Source organism: Acipenser ruthenus, chromosome 7 (assembly GCF_902713425.1).
Source record: "Acipenser ruthenus chromosome 7, fAciRut3.2 maternal haplotype, whole genome shotgun sequence".
Taxonomy (NCBI): domain Eukaryota; kingdom Metazoa; phylum Chordata; class Actinopteri; order Acipenseriformes; family Acipenseridae; genus Acipenser; species Acipenser ruthenus.
The window spans coordinates 61,385,440-61,409,447 of record NC_081195.1 but is presented as its reverse complement, the minus strand read 5'-3'; the positions used below and the strand labels follow the sequence as shown (position 1 = coordinate 61,409,447).

Genomic DNA, 24,008 nt, shown 5'->3' with positions numbered 1-24,008 from the left:
CACCTCCTCAAGACATACCTGTTTAGACAGCATCTGTAAACATCACATCTCTCGACCATACTGGACTATATGGCACCCATTTGTACAGTACTTGCATCAGCTTGTACGTGCAATGAACTGCTCTATGCCTTGCCAAATTCAACTACTGCTCCTAACTATAACTACTTACTGTATCTCAGGGGTGCCCAATCCTGGTCCTGGAGGGCCGATGCCCTCCTGGTTTTTGTTCTAACTGTACACTAAATTGATTAATTGGACCAATTAAGCTACTAATAAGTGCTTGATTGGTCCAATTAAGTAATTTAGGGGACAGTTGGAACAAAAGCCAGGAGGACACCAGCCCTCCAGGACCAGGATTGGGCACCCCTGCTGTATCTTGTATTTGATTTTACTCTTATAGGTAACTCATGTTTTTGTAATTGCTCTTATTTGAAATCATTCTCATCCATTTATCATACTACGTGTTCTTACTGGACTTCACTCACATAAGCAAATATTTACTATAAGTTGTAACTGCTCTTAGTCATACTCGCGCTTCCTTATAATTTACTGTATTCTCTATGTTGCTCTTACTTGAATTTGATCTTATTGTACTTTCATAACTGCTCTTATCTGTATTATGATATTCTGTAATGTGATATTTTATAATGTGATAACTTGTAATGTGATATTTTTTTATGTGATATTTTTTATGTAGTACTTTATAATGTGATATTTTGTAACAATTGTAAGTCACCCGTATAAGGGTGTCTGCTAAGAAAGAAATAATAATGATAATAATAATAATAATAATCTATACTCTGAAGTGGATGAGAAAATATTTTGTTAGAGGTCAAAATGATAGGTAAGATGGGTTACAGCAAACCAACATCTTTTCTTTTATGGCCCAGTAAATACAAATAAAAAGTGATAATGAGTTGGCAAAGTAAAAACACTGCATGTATTTAGAAGAAAAATAATGAACAACACAAAACTGACACAAAGGACCTGCTTGTCTTTCTATTACAGCAAACAGCTCTTCTTGTCCACTGTTTGTCCTCACAGAAAATGGAAAAAAGGCTCTAGCAAGGCTTGTTCTAAAACTCACTGCTGCCAAACAATTGTAGGTTTTTTCCGCACAATTTTCCATGTGGGATAGTGTTGAAATTCTTCCACCTCCTGTGCTATTATGGTCCTGCACCAGCTCTCTGTAGGAATGCAGGGATCCCACTGTACATGTTCATATAACCTATTTTTCTTGCTTCAGAAGGAGTGGTGTCAAATGTAGGGTGAACCACAAATTGCAGGCATCTGCAAAATGGACATGGCAACCCTAACATGCTTGCACAACATAAACACGAAGTCAACATGTTCCTACTAGATTAATTAAAAGTCTCACTGAGAAAAGAAACATTAGCAGACATGTCACGTCTCATGTACTCACCGTGAGACTCACTCATTTGCATGTTATCTTACTCTCTCTCACAAAGCCTTGCTTATCTCACGCATTAAAAAAAAAATAGTAAAAAATGTTTCTTATTATCAGGAGTCAGTTTTCATTAAAGTTACAGTAGCGCTGAAATTAAATTTCAATTACAGTCCACAGAAAAGTATTATAAATTCAAAAGTACTGTGCATTTTACTGAAAATACAGTAGTAAGAGTTCTTTTAAAAAGTACATTGCAACTTGATATCTGCATGTCCCATTCTGTTTTTTAAAACACCAAAGCAAGGCATCCAGAACATCAAGGTATTTTTAAGCAAATCTGAAACACTGACGCAGCCACAGTTCTGCTGTTCATAGCCCTGTATATTATTATTATGTCCTGGTTTTTCAGATTGGTTGAGAAAATGTTTGAGGGAATGTTGAAATCTGCAGCAGCATCTTTATTTTTCTTTGGAAACTATGTTCTGTTTCTGAAATGGGAATCCACCCACTAATCATAATCAAACTGCTCCTTTAAATAGTTCTCTCGTCTAGGCCTCCTTGTCGTTTCTTTGTTTGGTCCTCCTCCCCTGCCTCCACCTCGCAGCACGCCTTATCCAGGGGGAAGGTGGCCCAGAGTGCCACTTGTCCTGTCCGCTGGCATTAGTTATCATCAATCAATATACATTACATCATAGTTCGGCCAGCGTATAGGGGCAGCTATCGAGCACCAATGGACAAGCCCATGGGCATGGTCATTTGTCAAAATGCAATAAAGAATTGTTCATTTCAAATCTTGTGGATGTCTCCTTTCTGAATATACAGTGGTGCATTATTCACTGCTTTCAACGCCTCCAAGTTTGTCTGCAAATAAGTTTTTTTTGCACTGGTGACTAATTTTTATGCTTCATAGAAATGGAATTGATCCATGAGCACTATGGTAACTTGAAATGCATCGCAGGATCAGAAGTAACCAAAACAACACTAAAATACAGTACGGCGGTGCTAATCTGGATTCAAGTTAATACATTTCACAATATGCTTTACACTCAGCTGTTCCAATGAGGGCGATCTGTTTTATTCAAATTTTCATCCCTGGGAGACTCCAAAATAATTCAATATGGTTTACATGCAGCCATCAAGGGAAATAGACGACATACATTAACTGTAGATCAACACACTGCAGATCAACACATGTGTCACAACAACTTAGGTTTACGAAGTTACTGGCAATGCCTGTGTCAGATGAATCCCTTCACTGAAAGAACCACACACTCAGCAAGAGATTTTAAACAAAGTAATACTTTAAAGTTATCTTTTTTTTTCAGATTATGCTTCAGCTTCGTGTTAACACTGCCAGGACATATTACTATTCTTTTGCTTCAAAGATTAACACCGGATGTGTAAAAATCAGGAAATGTGTCATCAGGTGGGCAAAGTCAGAACAGAGTCAGAGGCCTATAATGTCAGTTTACACCAGTCTGCAATGTCTTACACACAGCTTTCTTTATATCTAGATTTAAATGCTATTTATTCAGTATAAATTCAAACATATGCATCTTCTTTTCAAATATGTCCTCCTGACATTTAGAGGACAGCGAATTGAAGACCTTTCAAATGAACCTGTTAAGTACCAAATTCATTTATCTTTGAAAAAATCAGAAGACAACCTGTATTTATGTCATCTGATACCTTACATTTAGACTTGACTTTTATGGTTAACAAAATTATACTAAAGCATGATTCGCAAGGGACTAAAAACTAGGTGTCCTCAGAGTTGGTCAAAAGCAGAGGACGTCTAGTAAATTATATATAATTATAAACACAATTATGATTCTTCAAAGAAGACAACACAGCTAGTACAGGGGGACCTCAAGACTGCACACAATGTAGAGCACACTGCAATCATGATCAATTAATGGATTCTAATACAGGTGCCCCCAAAATCCGAAAGCATGTTTGAGTGGAGGTGTATTGCATAGATAGTGTGGTGTTTAGTCGCTAATATCAAGTGCCAATCTTGCCTAACAGGTATAGCCCTGAGACCGTCTCCAAAGTCTTTTATGATGAAATTCTTATAAACCTGATCTACAGCTGCTTGTCAAGACAGTACTTACTGCGCACTAACACAAAGGCAAATGACGCCAGGGGGCTGAAACTTATATAAAGGCAATTCGCTTTTGTTTTGTTTTTTTTGCATTTGTCTTGGTTTCATTTGCATGTGTTCTGTGGATGCAAATTCATTGTAGGCCCAATGAAGAACACAAAACTAAAACACAAAAAGGATATGCTAAATGACAAATTAATATGCAGCCCTTACACAATTCACTATTGTCCTTCACTGGGATAACAATATATATATATATATATATATATATATATATATATATATATATATATATATATATAACCTACGCTTTGTAGTTTTTGGAATCGGTGCTTAAAGGAGGGGTATAATATGCAGGTCTGGAATATCTGAAAAGGAATGATTATTGGAATCTCCTGGGGTTCCGTTCACAGTGCAGTTACGGTTTACACACATATAAAACGTATTACAAAAAAGTTAGGCTACTCTCGTTTTTATTGAAAATTTGCCTCCACTTCCACTTAACTGGAACTGCAGGAAAAGCCACAGAACGATGTTATTTTATTTTAGAAATGTGCTATTTCAACGCGTGTCGTATGACAATATAAGAATATGTTTTGATACTTTTAACCCACCACCCCACGCTATATCAAACCAGCAACAACTGACATACTTTATAACACGTAATCGAGAACTCACCATCGTCTTCAAATACCCCTTCCATCGCCAAACCGCTACAGTCATCGGTACTCATTCTGAAAACTTTGCAGACAAATAAAACGATGAGGGGAAAAAAAAAACTAAACTAAACTAATCTAAAGCAAACAGTGGATCTAAATTGTTAAAGTTCAGCGAATGACTGCCATGTAGTCGACACAACATGAAGGCTAGATGAGGGCGTTTACTTGGCCAGCGAAACGCCTCAACAGTTTTTTTTTTTCTTGAAGAAATCTAAACAGATTGGAAATGATGCTATTGTTGAACAGGAACTGGGTACTCATTCTGTCCCCTCCCCAAAACTACCAGTCTCTGTTTTGCGTTGACCAGCCCATCTCTCGAGGAGACGTAAGAAAACAGTTTAAGAAAAGTTAGGAAAAGTACATTTATGTGTGCTACAATATATAATCGTTATAATATATATATATATATAGAGAGAGAGAGAGAGAGAGAGAGAGAGAGAGAGAGAGAGAGAGATAGATATAGATGACTTCCGTGACTCCAGTTTACATTTCTTAATTCATGTTTAACAGAGTACTTCTTTAAATTAAAATCGAGCAGACGTAATTACAGTATTTTTTTATTTGCACGGAGACAGTTGGAATATGTTCTCGAAGCAAACATAAAAGTTGAAGTGCTAATTTAAAATCACGCAAGAGTTGCATTAGTTAATTGTTGAGTATAGAATATTTTTAAAAAAAGGTTTTAACAAATAATTGATGTTAGTAATGTTATATCGACATCTGTAGTATTCAAAAGGTATTGCAATGTTTAATAGAAAGGTGGATTGAAAGGGTAGATAGGCATTCCTAACTTATTTGCTCCCAGTAAAGTATAAAGTGACCAGAGACAAAAGTGGGGTTTTTGTTAGTACAGTGTTTGAAGGGATTATATGCAAATGTACACTGTTCTTAATTACAACTGAAGATTTACCTTTAGAGATAAGTTTAGGGTCAAGTTCAGCAAGTTTGTAAAAAGCAACGCAATGCTCTCCAGCCTCTTTGTTGTGTTTGTTAAACACACACACATTACATTATTCAATTTGAAATGTGGGAATGTGTTTTGGATTAGTTTATCAACAGAAGCAGAGCCCACTACTACCAGTATTGTACAGTATTTGAAGTAATGAACTAAATGCAACTTCAAACAATAAGGAATCACAATAACTATAAAACATGCGAAGAATACTATTGTAGCGTTTCGCAGGCAGTAGAAAGGAAGGAGACAACACGCTTGATTCAAGTTCATTTGCTTTAATTACTCAGACAGCACTGCCCTGTCTGCTTAAATCCTACAACAGTAACCGGCTTTCAGAACACACACACAATTGGCGGGACCAATGGGCACAGACAAACAACAGTCAATAACAGGGGGACACAGAAAGCACCACACGCAGGCTACATTTACACACAGACACAGACAGTCGACCAGCAACTGCAGGGAATACAGAGGGGGAAAGGAACACAATACAACGGGAAGAACAGTACAGTACACAAGACACAATTACATAGATGCACGGATCACTACACTATCAACCAACCCAACAGCAAATAAATAAACTATTAAACATAAACCTAGTGGTCAAACAAGACTAAATAGATCATATTGCACTGCATACATTTAAAACAAATTTAACAAAACCAGTACACCATTGTTAGTAGATACATTAGTAGCTAAAACACAGTAATACATTCCAAGAAGGAGATCACATTTTAGAAATAGAGCAGTCATAAAGTATTGGTTACACTATAAAATAATGGCTGCACATTCCTATATATTCCATTGAAACAGTTGTTATTCCTAAGGTGTGCCACTTGAATGTACTGAATATGTGGCTATTATCAGTAGAACTAGAAAACATTATTCAGACGCTATTCATTTGCATTCATATGACATTCTGTTAGAATGTATTGGATTGTTACTAATATGATCAATAGTTCTTATTCTCAGTAATAATTATTCAATTTTGAAATGTGTAGATTTTTATTCAAAGGTATATGTTACACGTGTAGTACAACTAAAAGTATGGTAAACAGTAATTCAACATTCGTCAAATTATATTCTACCATGACATATCAGATTGCAGTTATAACATTGTTATGAGGTAATAAGATTAAATAACAATATATCAGTATACCAAAAAGAAAAAGACCATCTGTGGCTGGGCGTAAGCCATAAATTCTGGAAAAACATAACCCACAAATTCATTTCTTTAGATAACCACACTTTGCTTCTTGCTAATAAAATACAGTTTTCTGAAAATGTAAATGTTTGTGGGTTATTAAGTTCTTCCACCATATATATATATTTTAATTTTCATTTAAATCCTTTTAATTTCATTTAAATCCTGTTTGTATTAAGTAAAATGAGATGTTTCTAGGACACCCATCATTTTCACTTTGTTTCTGTTTGTTTATTTAGCAGACGTCTTTATCTAAGGCGACTTATCGAGACTAGGGTGTGTGAACAATGCCTCACCTGAAAGAGGGAGCATGAGGAGGTTAATTGACTTGCTCAGGGTCACACAATGAGTCAGTGGCTGAGCTGGGATTTGAACCGGGAACCTCCTGTTTACAAGGCTGTTTCTTTAACCACTGGATCACACAGCCTCTTCTAACTTCCCAAAGTAAGTTTACTTCCAAAGTAAGTTTTTAGGCAGTAGTTACTGCACTTGAAAACACACAACAGCAATTACATTAACTTATCTCTTCCCACCTTTACTTGTCCAATCATACCCAAACAAATCATGAAAATGTTAATGACCTAGTTTAGACATGACTTTCCCTAAAGCATTTCACTGCAGCCTACATTTTTTTTCCCCGAAAGGGTGAAAATCAGCATCATAACAAGAATTGCACAGTTTTTAAGAAAAACATGTATTTCATTTCTTTAAAAATACTGTACTATAACTGATATGCTCAATATATTAACATTAATAATAGTAACAATCTTGAAAAAGTTGTTAAAAATCATGTCATAAAAATATACTATACATATAATTCAACCACAGGATGGCAGTATGAGTCAGAACAATTAATTTTATTTAACAATGCCACCCGGCGGTTTTTACAATAATCTAAATTGCAGCAGCAGGAACAACTCGCTGTACTCCATGGACACAAGTCCATGCACCCCCTTAACACTTTTATTGGTTATTTTAATTATCTTCTTTGGCCAATGAGGACATCTACAGAACCTGCATGCTGGCTACAACAACAATAACACAAACACAAAGTCATAGATACTTTATTGTATCTTTGTTGGAGAAGGAGTATTTAACACCTAGGTGAGGTGTTAGTATTAGGGCTATGCAAATACTTTTACTGACATGTATTAAATGAATACTATTAAAAGTGTTCATTTCAACATCAAGAAAAGCTTCATTTCCTTCATCTATGCAATTGAGTTCCAATCAATGGCAATAAACTATTGCACTGAGTGATTCAAAGCCCATTTGGATGCGAATTTTCCTTTCACCCGGAGCTCTGAAAATGTTACTGCTGCAAACTAACACAAAACACAAACCAACCAAATATCTTTCCTTAGTCCTATCTTAAGAGCTAATCGTGTTGTATATGGGAAGATGTATTTGTTTGTCGAGTTATAGCAGAGGTTAGAAAGATAAATTTTGCCCAAGACAACCAACCAACCCACATTCACTGCAGAGGTTTGCTCACATTGGGAGAGTGACGTGTTTATATGGAAACAAGCAAAAAAAGTTAGATAAAGAATTGCATATAACATTTGAGTGGTTTTATTCGGTTTTATTCCATTGTAATTATTAGCCAACAACTTAAAACGGGTTCAATGGAATTACTGCAGACGGACTGATGTATAAAGACACATATATCCCCACAAACTTCTACTCTTAATACCTAGTGTAAAATAATCAGGGGTTTTACAGTGTGATACAGATGGACACCCCCACGTATACCCAGAAAACAATGCTCTCAATAACTTAGAATAAATAACGTTAAACACAATTGGAGAAACAGCGTTCCAGATATATGGAGGAGTGTGAGGAACTCCACAGCTGTGCATTTTTAAGAAGAAAAGAATGCTTAAATTCACTGGATGTAATGTCTAGCCCTTAATGTGAGGGCAGAAGTTGATTGTCTATTAGAGTACTGGGTAGGAAGCAGGAAGAATCACTGAGGGATGTGCATTGGAGCATTCCCCATTGTGGTCATGCTACTGTATCTGAATGAAAGAGAGCTGGTAGTGTGCTGCTGCAGCAGCAGTGTCCAAGCAGTGGTGTTACACCGAGAGAAAATAAAACATCCTCCCACTGGATTTTTGCCTATGTGTGGATAGAAGGGATATTCAAACAGGGTGACATGTAAGGATTTTGTAGTCAAATGTAAAAGAAAGAAAGGGTTGAAACTATTAAAGGAGAAATCTCCCCTTTAAGGATGAATTGTACAACATGCCAGACCTCAAATGAAATCTGTGAAATCTGCGCTTGCCTGTACTTGTTATAGCTGTTTGCATGTTCTGATAGCTATTTGCTTTACTGCAGGTATTTGGCATTCACAATTCTGCTGCTCGTCTTCTCTCAACCTCGCTACTCATGGGCTCTGCTTCGCACCTTCCACTGGCTTCCTATCTGCTTGCATTCAGTTCAAGACCCTTGTTCTTGCCTAACGCTCTCTTCACCACCCTCCCCTCCTACCTCCAATCCCACTTGTCTCCCTACACACCTCTCACCCTCTCCACTCCTCTACTAGCTGACTGGTCACGTCTTCCCTCCACTCTCCATCCGCCCGTGCCCGCTCCTTCTCTTTCCTAGCCCCTCTGTGGTGGAACCAGCTACCGGAGAACTTCAGGACTGCTCCGCCCCTCATTGCCTTCTGTAACCTCCTCAAGACCCACCTGTTTAGACTGCTTGTAGATCTCTTGATCTCCTACTATGCACTGTACTTGTCTGACCTCAGCACCAAGTTATTGGAGCCTCAGCTAATGTATTATTGCACTATTATGTCATTGTACTTATAACTTGTTGTAATCCTAAATGGTTGCATCATATTTCATATTATATTCTATTAGTATTACTGCACTCACTGTAAATATACTGTATCTAAATATTAATCTTGCATTGTAACCCTGTAATGACCTGTAATACATTAAGTCTTCTTGTATAAATGTGTCTGCCAAATAAATAAATAAATAAACAAATAAATAATATTGCATTGAACTTTTGAATTACATGCAAAATGAAACATTTTATACCTGAGAAGTGGTTTTGATGAAGTATCAGTGTTGTTAGGAACTTCACCCATCCCATGTTCCCATACCAAAAATCTTATCACACAAAGTTTTCACATAAGAAACATTCTTTCTTAAGAACATAAGAACATAACTCATCAAAGCTGCTTCTTTAAAGTTCACGCAGCTGAAAAAAAAAAAAAAAAGATACATCTCTTAGCTGTGTTGCGCTGCAAAGTTCTCCTGTACTGTATGCACTACCATTTTCACCAGGTGGAATCATATAAAACTTTTAACAATTTTATTTCATTTAAAAACCCTCACAACTCATTTCCAATCTCATCTCAAAAGCCTGGTGTCTATTCAATGAATCTTAACAAAGTTGGATCAAAATACCACTACTGCTGATATCTTTAAAACGGGGCCCTTTCTGAACCAAGTCTATGAAAAAGTTTGTGTCTGTAAAAATAACAGGAGTGTGGCTCTATTGTAATGGTTTAAATGGAGGGGTTTTCTTTTTATATGTCTCCATTTTTATCAATTTAATAGACTCTACTTCTTAAGGGTTCTGGAGTGATATGAAGGAATGATTTATTATTAGTACATATCCTGGCAACAGTATTTAATCAATGATGCATCCAAGAGGTCAGCAAACAGAAAATTGCAAGTCAACTGTTGATGTGATGAAAGCATGACCTAATATTTCAGTGTCTGACTGAGATAGCACTGGCCTCATCAGTCCTTGTAAGAAATCACAAGCAAGTTGATATCAAAAGACAACACAGCTTCCAAAATGCTACCATAAAAGGCAGAAATTGAGAAAATGGAGCCCTAAGGATCTCACTCAATATGGACCATATCCACAGTATTGGATGCTGCCGATAATCCAGAAGTATAACGAGGAAAGGGCACCCAAATCCTAAACTGAGGGAACACAAAGCCACTTTGTGGTTTGGAACTTGGTTCCAGGCCACTGCATGGCACAGCTGGGTCTCAAAATATCAATGAAACGAAGCTAAACCTAATAAATTTGACTCTTCCTGTTGTCTGCTGGCAGGAACGCAATACAATCTCATCTCTCAATTAACCCTTCCAGCTATACAAGTAGACATGGCTTGAGATTTGTGATCATAAAAACAGCTAATGCACCATGATCAACACCATCCTTGTATCTTGTTTACAAGTTATGTAGTAGCACTAATAGGATATGCTGTAGGTACACATGATGGATGATGATTAAAATGGGAATGGACTATTAAAATTTTATTTACAGACTTTCATGAGTGGAGAAAAATGTAAAAAGAATCAGCTATGCTACTTAAAAAAAACTTCTTCATAAACCTAGTGACTTTGTAACAGATGTTTTTTTAAAGCAGACTACTGAATGATGACTGCTAATTTTACCAGTTTATGTGAAGAATGTATTATGAATCATAATGGAATATCAGTAAATATATATCATCAAGAAGAATTGAATCTCATAATAAGGGAGAAATGTTTTTCATGTCAGACATCACATTATCTAATAAAACTCATCCTCACCAGGATAGGAATTCTGGCATGCTAGAACTTGTTTAAAGGTTACTGTATTACAGCTATGAAAATGTGCTGCATTGTATCACTTTCACCATCTGATAATTTGCATTATAGTGTACTACTGTGTATTCCTATTTGCTTTCCCTTTGGATTGTTTCCCGTCTCTCGCTGATTTATTATTTTTCAGATATTACCATTTTTAGGACTGTCGATGTATTAAAATATTCAGTCACTTTTTATTTAAGGAGAATGTTTTTAGTTTATTTATGTATAGGAAATTATTTTTTTAATGATATATTTTAAAATTAGTTTATAAAGAGTTTATTATATTTCAGCTAACTAAAAAAATTAAAAGTGAACAACATTTCTTAATGTGTTAATGAACACAGATAATAAACTAAAACAAGTGCCTCTTAGAACCATTACTGTTATTTCTGTGAACGGTTGCTTTGAGAAATTATTTGATCTATTTAAGGCGTTTTTTATCTATTATTTTTATTAGAATTGTTGTTTAGTTTTTTTCTACTTTGCATTTCAGCACAGTGTTTACTATCATGGTAATATGGTGTCCCTCCCTTTAAGTAACTCCCATGCTCCATTACCCATTGTTGAGAGCTGAATGTGTATAAAGTTCAGGCACTGGAACATAGTGTGAATAGCCAAAGGTATTCAGTCCCATCATGGGAGCTCATTAGCACTCTATAGAAACACAATAACTACCCACAGATCAGCAGATACACTACAGCACAGTCACCACATAAACAGCCTGTTGTGGGTCGAGGTGGTCATTCCTGACTTCCCTGGTTTGTATTCTCAGTTAGGCTGAGTATGTGGGGCACCTTAAATCATTTTAGAGTTTTTAGTAGCATTGTAGTGTTGCATCTATTATTTTGAGGATTTTAGCATGATATCCGAAATACATAAAACATGTGTTATAATGTCTGCCTATAATTCTATTTTTCTGTTGCTTTTAGTACAAGCCTTTTTGTTATATACCTCTGCTCAAAATAAACATTAAACAAATACATATGAAAGAATTTGAAAGCCAGTTCTTGCAGTTCTACAGTTTGTCAGTTTCAATTAAAATCATAAATTAATAGTCAAATTACCTTTATTATGTTACCATATTGAATTACATACTGCTTTGTAGTTTTCCATATACCTAATGAAAAAATGACCAAAAATTAAAAAAAAAAAAAAAAATTGGAAATTTAACATCAAATACTGTACTACTATTAAGGCTTCCTGTATCATTTTGTAGTTTATTTGATAACATGGTGTTAAATAAAAGATTTAAATTATGTTCATATAGATTTTTTTTTTAAATATGTGTCAATCCTAAAATTCTAGGTGATGCAAAACTTTCGCCATAGCTGAATACTGTATATATATTCAGTTTCTAGGTCATGCCAGCCACAGTTAGTTAGATTTTCTTTTGTTAATTCAAAACAACATTTTAAAAACTATATTTCTAGCACCTACAATACATTGACACTAACAATGACTTGCAGTTACCACCCAGAAGGTAACCATTATTAAAAATATAAAAGCTACTGATTGTAAAAGTTAGTTGTTTGACAATTGATTAAATAGTTGAAGCTAAAAGTTGAAGCTAAGGTTTTACAATACATTTTATTTTATCTTTGAAATAAAAAAACAAAGCAAAATACAAAACGTACTTTAAAAAAACCCAACATGATACAAAGCAATATTTTGTGGTGAAATCATTTAAAGGATACAGTTGCTTGTGTTTCAAAGATCTGCAAGATTCAAGACAAACGTGCACGTCTCACTTTTTGAAAATAATCACAACAAAGCTCTTGAAGTGCCTGCTGAAGAGTAATTTGTTAGAAATAAACGGCATTAAAAATACACTAAGAGAAAACAAGGGAAGAACAGAGGAACTAATCTTCACACGAGGACAGGGAAACATTTCTTTACTAGCACCAGAAACTCAAATTTGATTACAAGCAACCTTTGCCTTTTTATCACTCAAACAATGGGCAGTGCTGTCTAGGGCAATTTCCATGCACAGCATGTGGGTCCCATTTTTTCATTCCTGGACATGGGTGTTTGCTGCTCACAAATGTTGTTGCATTTCAATCAACTTTATTCAGTTGTTCCATTATTAATCACTGCGTTGTTAGCCGTAGCATTTACAGAGCCACAGAGTATTAGCAAACAGCAGTTTGCATTCTGAGTTATACAGCCTCGCAGGCATTATTTTATCGTGGGCAGACAATAGTATAATTAAAGGAACCACAAACAAAGGGGCTGTTAACAGCATTGTATGTGAGCTCTCCAAGTCAAAAGGGTTAAGAAAAGCCCAGATACCTGCTTTCTGATCACTACAAGGGCTTATTGTATCAGGTAACCTTTATAAATAATTTACAAATATACACATTCATTTAAAACAGAATACATTTGTGACCACAGTGAAATATACTACTGGATTTATAGTGGGGGAAATTACTTTTCAAAATAAATAGAACACAAGTGTAACTAGTTATAGTAACTTATTACTTTAGAAAATGTAACTTACAGTTATAGTTATAAATAGTTACTTCTCAGGCACAGTTTATATTGTACAGAGATATTTTATTTTGGTTTTGTCAGGCTGCAGCTCGGAATATTCTTTAAAGATCCAGCTATCGAACCCACTCATTCCCTTCTCTGATGCCATTTTCTAGCAAGATGATATAAAAAGCACGTTCTTGTGACATGTAAGGTTTGACTTTAACTGTTGAAGCATTATGCATAAGTTGTGGTCCTTGTTTTAAAATGAAACTAAAAGTAAGTATGTTATTTTTTCACATACATTGTACTGCGTTATCACATTTCATTACCTGTCTGAAAAAGGAAACATTACAGTTAATAGTTACTAAAAAATGTAATAAAATGACAGTAATGGTGTTTTGTGTAAAGCGTTACTCCCCAACACTCCCTGTCAGCCATATTATGTAACCAGAAACATGACAGCATGTTGAACTTACCCACTGTAAATACAGTTATATCGTTTGCAAAATTAAGAAATGCTCTTCCTTTTAGCTTGTACACATTTATTCCACTTTTCCACAATTGAGAAGACATTTTCGAATCTATTATGCAATCTTTGTTGTCCAATGTCGAGAGTATATATATATATATATATATATATATATATATATATATATATATATATATATATATTCTTAGATATCAGATTTGAAATGTTTTCAACCCACTGCTATTGCCTTGTTACAAAAGTATTTCAAGTATATTTATTTAAATAGAGAAAACACCATTAAAGTTTATGAAGTACCAGTATTGTTTCACTCACAAGGATAGCCGCATCAGTGAATAAGTTATTCAATAATATACAGTATCTAGCTAAATGTATTTCTTCAGTTCAACTGGAAATTGTAGCCAATATGGAATGATTATCTCTCAATTTAGCACACAAACAATCCTATTCTATAAACAGCTTCAGTGGAGACAAAATGACAAAATTAAAAAGTATTTAGACATCAGGGACTAGAATCCTAGAACTCTCCATAAAATCTTTGTGGGGATTTTCAAATTGGGCCCATTCAAGATCCTTTATTTTCCTGATGCCACCAGTCAAGTTGTTTAGAGATGATTTGGGGTGCAGAAAAGACTTCCATTAGATTAAGATTTCAGCACAGACCTATGTTACCTTGCAGCCAGACCTGACATCCTACAATGTAAACATATTGTCAACATATTTGGGTTGGTTGCTATGGTCACCATCAACCCGCTGACTTTGTAGAAATTCATGACGCCTGGCTCCTAGCATGTGTGTTTAACTAGATATTAAGCCACACCAGTTACTAGTGATGAAGACAATCTACTTCAAGCTCTTCTATACTAATGTTCTTGCTTTGTTTCCCCAAACAGAAAAACAGAACCTTATCTGTTTACAATACATCCCCCAGTTCCCTTGGGTTTACTCACACACTAAAAGCTGTGATCTCTGATTGAGGATGCTGGACATGCAAGCAGGGCAGGATATAGATTTGAAAAGATACAGAAATGTATCAAAATATTACTGGATTTCATTTAACCTGATCATACATGTTTTCTTTGCATTATTTGTTTAATACTGTAGTTTTACCATACATGTATGTGTATTTATAAGAAACAGACAAGGCATAGGTTGCCCTAGTATGTGTAATTTAAGTAAACTAAAAATTATTATTATTATAGAATTTTTGCATGTTTGTTCATTAAGAAATTTCAATATATTTAAATAAATTTTTTTATAAATATTTTTGTCATAGTTAATTACTGTTTATATATATATATATATATATATATATATATATATATATATATATATATATATATATATATATATATATATATATATATATATTTACATTTTTTAGTCTAATTTGGTTCCACTAGTAATTCAATTGCTTCTAAAACTTTTATTTATTTCAAAAGTTCTCTTTTTTAAATAAAATAATAATCTTAAACAGTTAAATAAGACTTTATTTACCGCTAAAAGAAGTCAGTTTGGTCCAGAAGTTAACTCTGGCCAGCAGTTAATTGTCTCTGATGTCTATCATTTTATAGTCAATTTGACATAATGAATGAGTTGGACACACCTTCTGCCCATCAGAATAGCAGTCTCCTTATCTGAATTGAAAATCACATTAAGACCTCGGAGCCAATCAGAGAACACCCAGAACTTAAGAAACCCTCCAAAAAAAAAAAAACATCTTTAGATTTTATCAAACTTTTCGCTAACTTCCCTTGAAGGAGAAAACAGCACTACACTGCAGATGCAAGTTCATTTAACTACAACCACAGCAACAGAAGAGAAACCTTGATTTGTAACCCTCCCTTGAAGCAGGCTGTCTGACACAATGGTCCCCAGTTCTCTTCCAGCTCAGAATTTCTATTGGGAGATGGCAGGCTCCCATCCATTTCTACACGCTCCCAAACCTCCAGGATTCGGAAATTCGGGGAAGAGTTTTCTTATTGACAATCTGTTGAAGGCTGGGGATTCGCAGGACTCTTCAGCCCCCTGGGTCCCTGTGAGTCCCATACCAGTTAAACTGTGTCCAACTGCGGAACAAATCAGCCCCTCAGGAGGTCCATATAGTACAAGATGGGGTTTTCAGCTTGTTAACCCCTCAGACAGACAGCGTGCCCAGTCTCCAAACAGGGAACTGCTCCTGCAGCCTCAACCAGGTAAGACAACCGTCTTTCTTTCTTCTTAAAACAGACTATGCATGGTCACGTTGACTTATGTTCCCAATTTGTTAAAAAATAAACAAACCCAAAGAGACATGCAGGGGCCCTTTTACATGCATTCTGTATTTTCTTTGTTTTTATAACAAATTCCAAGAAGTGGTGCAAAACTTACACTAAACTTAATAGCCTATAAAATGTCTCACCCAATTAATTAGTTAATGTAGAGGTTATATATACATATATCACAGCTAGTGTTAGAGGTATAATTGACAGTGAAAAAAAATATTGAAATGCAGGGAATGCACACAAAAAAGTGATAAGCAGGTATGTTCAGCCCGTGAACAGTGCTTTGTGTGAGCATCAAATGAATATCTGGCTCATGTTGGGTTTAGCTAGAGTAGTAAAACACATATATATATTATAGATGGTAGTTTCAGTATTTATGTGTACTGTTTTCTTGTACTCTCAGTAGAGAGATTGTTTAGTGGAAGCTGTTGTATTGATTTTTAAAAAAAATGTTTTATCTTTATTGGAACTCAATTTACACTCAAAAGCTGGATCTGACCAGTTATTAAACTGAGTCATGTAACCAGCTCTTGCGTCACTCAAATGATTGTATCAAATTTAAAGTATCATTTATGAAGACTGCCAGTGGTGGTATTAATTATTTTGCCCTGGAGGCACCTTATTCTTGGAACAGACTCAATGTATGCATCAAACTGAAATATAGTTGAAAGTTATGCTTCTGTTAATCTGAAGGCAATTTGTAGCCCTTAAAGAAACAAAATATATTGCTCTATACCAAAAGATATTGTGGTAATATACAGTGTCGTAACCAGAGCTGACATTCTACCGAGGTCAAACTCAGGTTTGAAGCTACAGCTGGCAGTATTTATATGACTGCTTGGTATTTACTATTCAACCAACAAATCTATGTTACACAGCAAACCAAATTAAGGACTCTTTTGTACTTTAGCAGAATTTTTACATGAGGATCAGCATTGATTATGCAAAAAAACAACCAAGGACATATCCTCATAGTTAGTGACGGCCATGGTAATATATATATATATATATATATATATATATATATATATATATATATATATATATATATATATATAAATGTAACATAAATTGGGGTATATTCAGTTGATCTAAATGAGAGTAGATAAAAAATACCTCCACTATTTAAAAAATTAAAAAAGGGCCTAAGGTTATGAAAAATAAACAACCAACAGTCCATGCTAGTGTCGTTTATTTCTGTCTGTAAAAGTATGAGAAAGGAAGATTCATATTTTAATGACTGAACAGACCCCATTGTGATTTATCAAATATATTGGACAAATTATATGTACAAAACAATGTATAGTATGTCAATAAACTAGAAAATATAAGCAAACATATTGTAGTGGCAATTTTTTTTATATTGCCCCTATATACAGTTACGTCTTTAAAAACAAGTTTCAAAGATGTGGTCAACTTAGAGTTGGGCCCTTTATAAGTTATTAAATTATGTAAATGAAAAGAGTATTCAGAAATTCAATTTAATTGAATCAAAGGGCTTTTAAGTATTCAGTTGTGGTTTAGAATTGCATAATATTAACAGGTGTTAACACCTAGCATTAAGCTTTGACAATAACCCTGCACATTTAGTATTTTCTTGTCACATAATTCATACTGGAATTGACTTTTTTTTCTGTAGATAGCACTGGCTCTCAGAAACTACAATACTGTAGAACTGCTATAAATAACAGAATTCAGCTTCTTAAATGGTGCATAGTCATTTAAAAATGATTTTGTTTAGAACTGTAATTGTGTTTCTTCCTTAAAGAAAAAAAATGTTTTGAGAATGAAGCAATCTATGTACTGTATTTAAAATTATAGAGTACATACATTAACTTACAAACCCAGCAGAATATGTATTGGGACTGATATACTCTTTTTTTTCCTGAATATAATGTCCACTTCATATAGATATAAAAGCATGGGCTTTTGGCTGAGTTATCTAGTCTGTAAATAATGAAAATAGAAAATTTATTCAAATCAGTTACAAAACAAAGTTTAAGTCTACTGCTTATTTCACGCAGATACTTCCAGATTAAACGTATATTGTTGACTTTATTTCCTTGTATGTTAGTTTACGGTGCTTCTAATAGACCTCTACATGTCAAAAAAGTGAGTGCAAAGTTGTGCAAAGAGGTAACTGGCAGACGAGATTCCCCTGAATAATTGAAATGTGTGTCCCTTCTCACAGTTTTCTTGAAGAATGTCTTTCCAAGGGCTCCACAGTTTCTTGTGGCCTGCTGTGGTGGGTCTTGTCCTCTCCCTGCCCCCCCTACTGCTTTTTCAAGTAAGTTGTTATGCTTCATCTGTAATGCTTGACTTCATCTGTAAACCAGAGCAGCAGGATTTAATGTGGTCTGAAAAACTAATTACAGATGCAATGCCAATGAGCTGATTCTCAAATAAACCCTCAGCGGTGCTATTCATAAGATTCACAGTGATTAATCAAATGTGGGTGCTTCTAGTACCATGAAAGTTGTTTTCTTCCAAGAAGAATGCAACAATAGCACAAAGGATGCATGTTTATACCGTTCATTATATATTTCTATAATTAGTAAAGACAGCCTTTTAAAGGACACAGTACAAAGTGTAAATGTCCATCACAGTCCATGAAATACAACTTTGTTTTAGTAACTTTGAAAATATCATTGGGAGGGAGGCAGCTGATAATCATTTAGTGAAATGCCCATCTGGGAATTACATATTTACTACCATAAACTGTTTATTAAAACATGGCCTGTCACATTTGTTTTTAGTACAAATTTGATTACCAGTAACTTACATTGTATTTTATTTTTTTCTTGTTGTATATTTCTAATTAGCAGCATGACATTTTAATGATCTTACATATTTTGGTATTGCCCTCCTATAGCTAATAGAATTACAGAAGAGCTTTTTTTAAATTTTTTGTTCTAAGGCTGGTCTGTGTCAGGACTACCCAGCTGCCATTTTTAGGAATATGTTAAGGCTCTAAGGAAGGTTGCTAAGTCAAGTGATTCTTGACAAGTGAGGTAGCAAATGCTAGCAGTTTAATGAGCTGTGAGTCCCTAAACACTTTTTAGGGGGCTGACACTTTCCCACAGAGCACTTTACATGGCCAGGGTTGCCTAACAATGCACGACAGCACCGTGACCAATCACCACTTTCACTATACTCATCCACACGCGACCTCGCCACCATTTTTCACTGCAGCGATGAACTTTAAAAACTATTGCGTTCTAAAAAGGCTTGGGCAGGGATCAGTTACCCTTTTGTATGATCGAAAAGCAAAGCTCTGTGTGTCAGTCTTTTCTGCTGTCTCTCACATTCCAACTGGGTTCCTGAACACCATTTAAACCCCTTGACTACAACATAAAGCAGTGAATGAAAGTGACTTTTATAGACTTATTCTAGCTCCTCTTCCCATACAGCCCTGTCTACCTGAAAATAAAAAGATTTAGTGGCAGAGCTGAGTTCAGAAGGGGCCTCGCTGAATACGCTAAGCTATTACTGACTGTTTCGATTGCTTATTAAGAAGGGCAGATACACTAGTATTTTGGAAGTGACCTATTAATTGTCCATTTATCTAGAATGTATTGAACTTAAATGATGAAATAGAGACTGTGACTAACCACCTTACACGCTCCTTCCAGGTGGTCTGCATACCAGCAAAATACAGATTTGTCCTACAGATTAAGAAGACATTTATCATTGTGAATTGGAATTTGTTTATGTAACATGCACTTCAAACTCAATACAAAAAAGAACATAGATTTTAGTTTTTATTTTAAAACACTAAAAAACATAATTGCATGAACCATCTAAAAGCACAATTTTGAGAATTCAAATATATAAGCATTATACTATGACTACTACTACTACTACTACTAATAATAATAATAATAATAATAATAATAATAATAATAATAATAATAATAATAATAATAATTGATCAAAAATACCTTTCTATTTGTTTTTGGATTCCTAATAGGATAACATCAATAATATGAATTGGGTAATCTCAATGATACTATGGGGAATAAGTGTGCTGAAGCAAGAGACGATTGCATGTAATTACTTGTTGGTGCTCAAAAATAGTTCACAGCCTGGATTAACAGCATTGACAATATATTGAGTTTCCTCACATAATGTCCCCTCAGGGGGTGAATATACAGGCCAGTTTCTATGCATGTCCAATCTCTGGCAGGCATAGTGTTAATTATGCAGTTGATGGTTTTGTTATTTGGCTAATTTAATTTGTGACCTAAAATGGAGTCAAGGTGAAAGGCTAGTTCATTAAGCCTTGTGCACAGTAGTTTACATCATAAAAGTAAAACAAAGTTCATCTTATTTTCAAGGATGTAAAAAAAGTGTATATTTAGTACATTGTAAAATTACTATAATAATTATAATTAAATGAATTGCAATAATCTGATTGAAGTAACATACAGTAGGATGTTATCCTATTATCAATTAATGAGCAAGCATCCCGGAGCGCTTTGCATAAATTGATCCTACAGGACTAGATTAAAGCAATAACCTAATCAAAAAGAAAAGTCTTCAGTGGAGCCGTGGAAATATCATCTCTTTCTGCACTGTACTGGGGAGAGAACTCCAGAACTGGGGAGCATTGAGGAACATAGGGACTACCAAAAGGTCTGCGGCCAAGGACATTGTGAGTAAGAAACTCACTTACATAAACAGGTCCAAGGCCATGGATTAACTTATAAGATTTAATTAGCTGACATAGTAGAAAATACCTCATCCTTTTTAGATATTGTACAGATGAAAGTGATTTTTGTCTACTATGGTACAATCATTTATTATATTCTGTTTCTTATATTTAACTCAGAAGGCAGTAATAGCTTTGCACGATGGTCCCAAGAAGTGAATACCAAGACAAGGAGAGGGATTCTAAAAAGAGCTGTCTTTTCAGAGGAACAGAGAAAAGACCTGGAGAAAACCTTTCACAAGCAGAAATACATCAGCAAAACAGATAGAAACAAACTTGCAGAACACCTCGGACTGAAGGAGTCACAGGTACTGGACATTTTTTTATGTATTTATATAAATAGATTTATGTAAATATATAGAGTATACACCATGCATGTGGGTTGTCTATGGCCTTCCTCATGAGTGAGCAGTGTGGAGTAATGGTTAGGGCTCTGGGCTCTGGGCTCTGGATTCTTCACCAGAGGGTCATGGGTTCAATCCCATGTGGGGACACTGCTGCTGTACCCTTGAGCAAGGTACTTTACCTAGACTGCTCCAGTAAAAACCGAACTGTATAAATGGGTAATTGTGTGTAAAAAATAGTGTAATTGTATGTAAAAATAATGTGATATCTTGTAACAATTGTAAGTCGCCCTGAATAAGGGCATCTGCTAAGAAATACATAATAATAAACCCAGCACATCAGACTTCAGGGTCCTATGGTATGCATTTTATATTGTGAAGTACAGTGCATGGGGGAGTTATGAAGAGGAAATACTTCCATTAACATCCTGCATCCCAACATTTCTTGAAGGGTTTGTGCATGATAAAAGAAAAGAGAATCAAGCATTGCAGTCTTAGATAGGGAAGCACCATTGTACACCTACAAACCATCCACTAGTTTGTGGAGCGGCTTTCTTGTCTATTGTGTGATCAAAAAAAGATAAGCTTTTGTGGAACCCGATTTGCATAACACATTAATCAGTCATGCACAGTACAGTCCATACACAATAGTGTGTGATTTTTTTTTTTTTTTACCAATATTGCATTTAAAAAAAGACTGCACAAGGGAAGTGAGGTGGGGAAGTATATTAACGATGCACTATGCAGTGAACCCTACATTGTACAGTCGGTGAAGCATTGTGCGCTGAAGCATGTGTAACACCTCACTCTTAAGGAGACTTGTCAAAAGCAGTTTTTGCTTGAATAGTTTGCAAGATTGGTCTAAACAGAAACAACAATAGAGAATCACAGAGAACACATACAGTAAGATATTAAACGGGTAAGCAATTCAGTATTAGATAAATAAATGATATTGTTAACCTCATCTCACCAAATGAGGTCAGAAGTCTGCATCACACAACACTTGCCATTACACTAACTCTGCATTTGAAATACAGTATGCATTTTGTGCTGATGTCATCCACGACTCTTTCAATAGGTGAAGATCTGGTTCCAGAACCGAAGGATGAAGTGGAGAAACTCTAAAGAAAAAGAAACCTTCTGCCATAAATCTTGTGAAGAAGAAGAAGAAGATAATTTGCTGGAGAGTGAATTACTCAATGAATTCACCATTTGTGCAGCAGCAGCTGCGGAAGCTGAAGACTCACAAATCACAGTCCATTGCACCAAAGGGAACTCGTTTGCATTCCAGCAAGGACTCCAGCAAGGATGCAGCTCTGAAAACAGAGCCATCAGAGAAAGAGTTCTGTTTATCCCTGCTCAACACCAAGACATGAACATCCTACCATCTGATTAAAACTGACAGGAAAAAGAATGGCTTTCTGAAGCACTTCATTAGATCAAAAAGGAAACCTAACTAATAAACAGTTTACACATGAAGACAGATTTTACTGTGTTACCTCTCCCTTTACTTCAGCTTAACATTTCAAGCAAGATGTCGTTTCAACATAAGGAACAGTGCGGTAATTCACAATGACGTTATCTTCTTTTTTATTCTTTGAGATGTAAAGCTTTAGGTATAGCTCTTTACTGACCTCTGCTGGCAGACCTGAAAAAAAATATTGAAAAGGTTTTTGTTGTGAACATTGCCCTGAGACCACAGTATATATATATATATATATATATATATATATATATATATATATATATATATATATTTAGTGTTCTTCTTCAAGTTGTAGGTAAGCCGTTGTGCAATAAATAAATAAAACAATAACAATATAATAAAAGAGGTGACAGTTCTGCTGAATGTTACGTACATTTCAACAAATCAGTTGATTACATTTAATTTTCATGGGCACTTTTTTAGTTTATTAACTGTTCTAGCTTCCAAGTTACCAGATGTTGTTTTATATAGTAGCCTATTTATAAACAAATATAAAAGTATGTGTACAGTAACATCTTTAAAAGTTTTTCTGAATATGTTTTACCCCATTTCAATTATATGATCGACTTGGGAGTTAATAGTGAGCTTCTCACTTTTATATCATTAACATACAGACCCTCTGAAGCACTGCGCTTCTCACTTTTATATCATTAACATACAGACCCTCTGAAGCACTGCGCTTCTCACTTTAATAACATTAACATACAGACCCTCTGAAGCACTGCGCTTCTCACTTTAATAACATTAACATACAGTCCCTCTGAAGCACTGCGCTTCTCACTTTAATAACATTAACATACAGACCCTCTGAAGCACTGCGCTTCTCACTTTAATAACATTAACATACAGACCCTCTGAAGCACTGCGCTTCTCACTTTAATATCATTAACATACAGACCCTCTGAAGTACGGTGCTTCTCACTTTTATATCATTAACATACAGACCCTCTGAAGCACTGTGCTTCTCACTTTTATATCATTAACATTACATTTTCTCCTTTCAATTAAAAACTGGAGTATGTCTCTCGAAATATTCCCCAATATTTCTTGAAAATCTGAGGGGACTGTCAGGCCATATCAAAATAAATGTAGACTTTTTAGTGATTGGTATGCCATTATTGTTAGTTTCACTGTATTTTTATATATATATATACTGGATATATCTTTTTTTTTTAAATTTAGATTGTATTGCCTTTAATCTATCTGTAAATATCTTGAACATACTCATTTGGAAAAAATATAGTTTGAAA

General features: G+C 35.0%; 3 protein-coding genes across 3 annotated transcripts in view; 2 read left to right on the top strand and 1 right to left on the bottom strand.

The window, feature by feature from the left end:
* Nucleotides 1-4,442, bottom strand: part of LOC117415412 (anoctamin-6-like) — a 33,846-nt gene extending 29,404 nt beyond the window's left edge. The window contains exon 1 of the mRNA XM_034025720.3: nt 4,191-4,442. Within this exon, the coding sequence (XP_033881611.3) occupies nt 4,191-4,245 (55 nt within the window). The 5' untranslated portion in view covers nt 4,246-4,442. The remainder of the gene's footprint in view (nt 1-4,190) is intronic.
* Nucleotides 4,443-15,701: 11,259 nt separating this feature from the next.
* On the top strand, nt 15,702-19,172 carry LOC117414799 (homeobox protein DBX2-like). Its single transcript, XM_059027875.1, has 3 exons — nt 15,702-16,148; nt 18,409-18,504; nt 19,135-19,172. The coding sequence occupies exons 1-3, from the start codon at nt 15,821-15,823 to the stop codon at nt 19,170-19,172; spliced, it is 462 nt and encodes a 153-aa protein (XP_058883858.1). The 5' UTR covers nt 15,702-15,820.
* Nucleotides 19,173-20,594: 1,422 nt separating this feature from the next.
* LOC131737651 (homeobox protein DBX2-like) lies at nt 20,595-22,966 on the top strand. Its single transcript, XM_059027894.1, has 2 exons — nt 20,595-21,236; nt 22,351-22,966. The coding sequence occupies exons 1-2, from the start codon at nt 20,982-20,984 to the stop codon at nt 22,666-22,668; spliced, it is 573 nt and encodes a 190-aa protein (XP_058883877.1). The 5' UTR covers nt 20,595-20,981; the 3' UTR covers nt 22,669-22,966.
* Nucleotides 22,967-24,008: the final 1,042 nt, after the last annotated feature.

What these genes read in the sequence shown, in the direction of transcription:
- LOC131737651 (XM_059027894.1), top strand. Translation starts at nt 20,982, where the DNA reads ATGAAAGTGATTTTTGTCTACTATGGTACAATCATTTATTATATTCTG. An exon ending in TCGGACTGAAGGAGTCACAG is followed by an intron (nt 21,237 to 22,350) that starts GTACTGGACATT and finishes CTCTTTCAATAG; the next exon opens with GTGAAGATCTGGTTCCAGAA.
- LOC117414799 (XM_059027875.1), top strand. Translation starts at nt 15,821, where the DNA reads ATGGTCCCCAGTTCTCTTCCAGCTCAGAATTTCTATTGGGAGATGGCA. An exon ending in GCTCCTGCAGCCTCAACCAG is followed by an intron (nt 16,149 to 18,408) that starts GTAAGACAACCG and finishes CCCTTCTCACAG; the next exon opens with TTTTCTTGAAGAATGTCTTT. An exon ending in CCCCCCTACTGCTTTTTCAA is followed by an intron (nt 18,505 to 19,134) that starts GTAAGTTGTTAT and finishes TTTTGTTCTAAG; the next exon opens with GCTGGTCTGTGTCAGGACTA.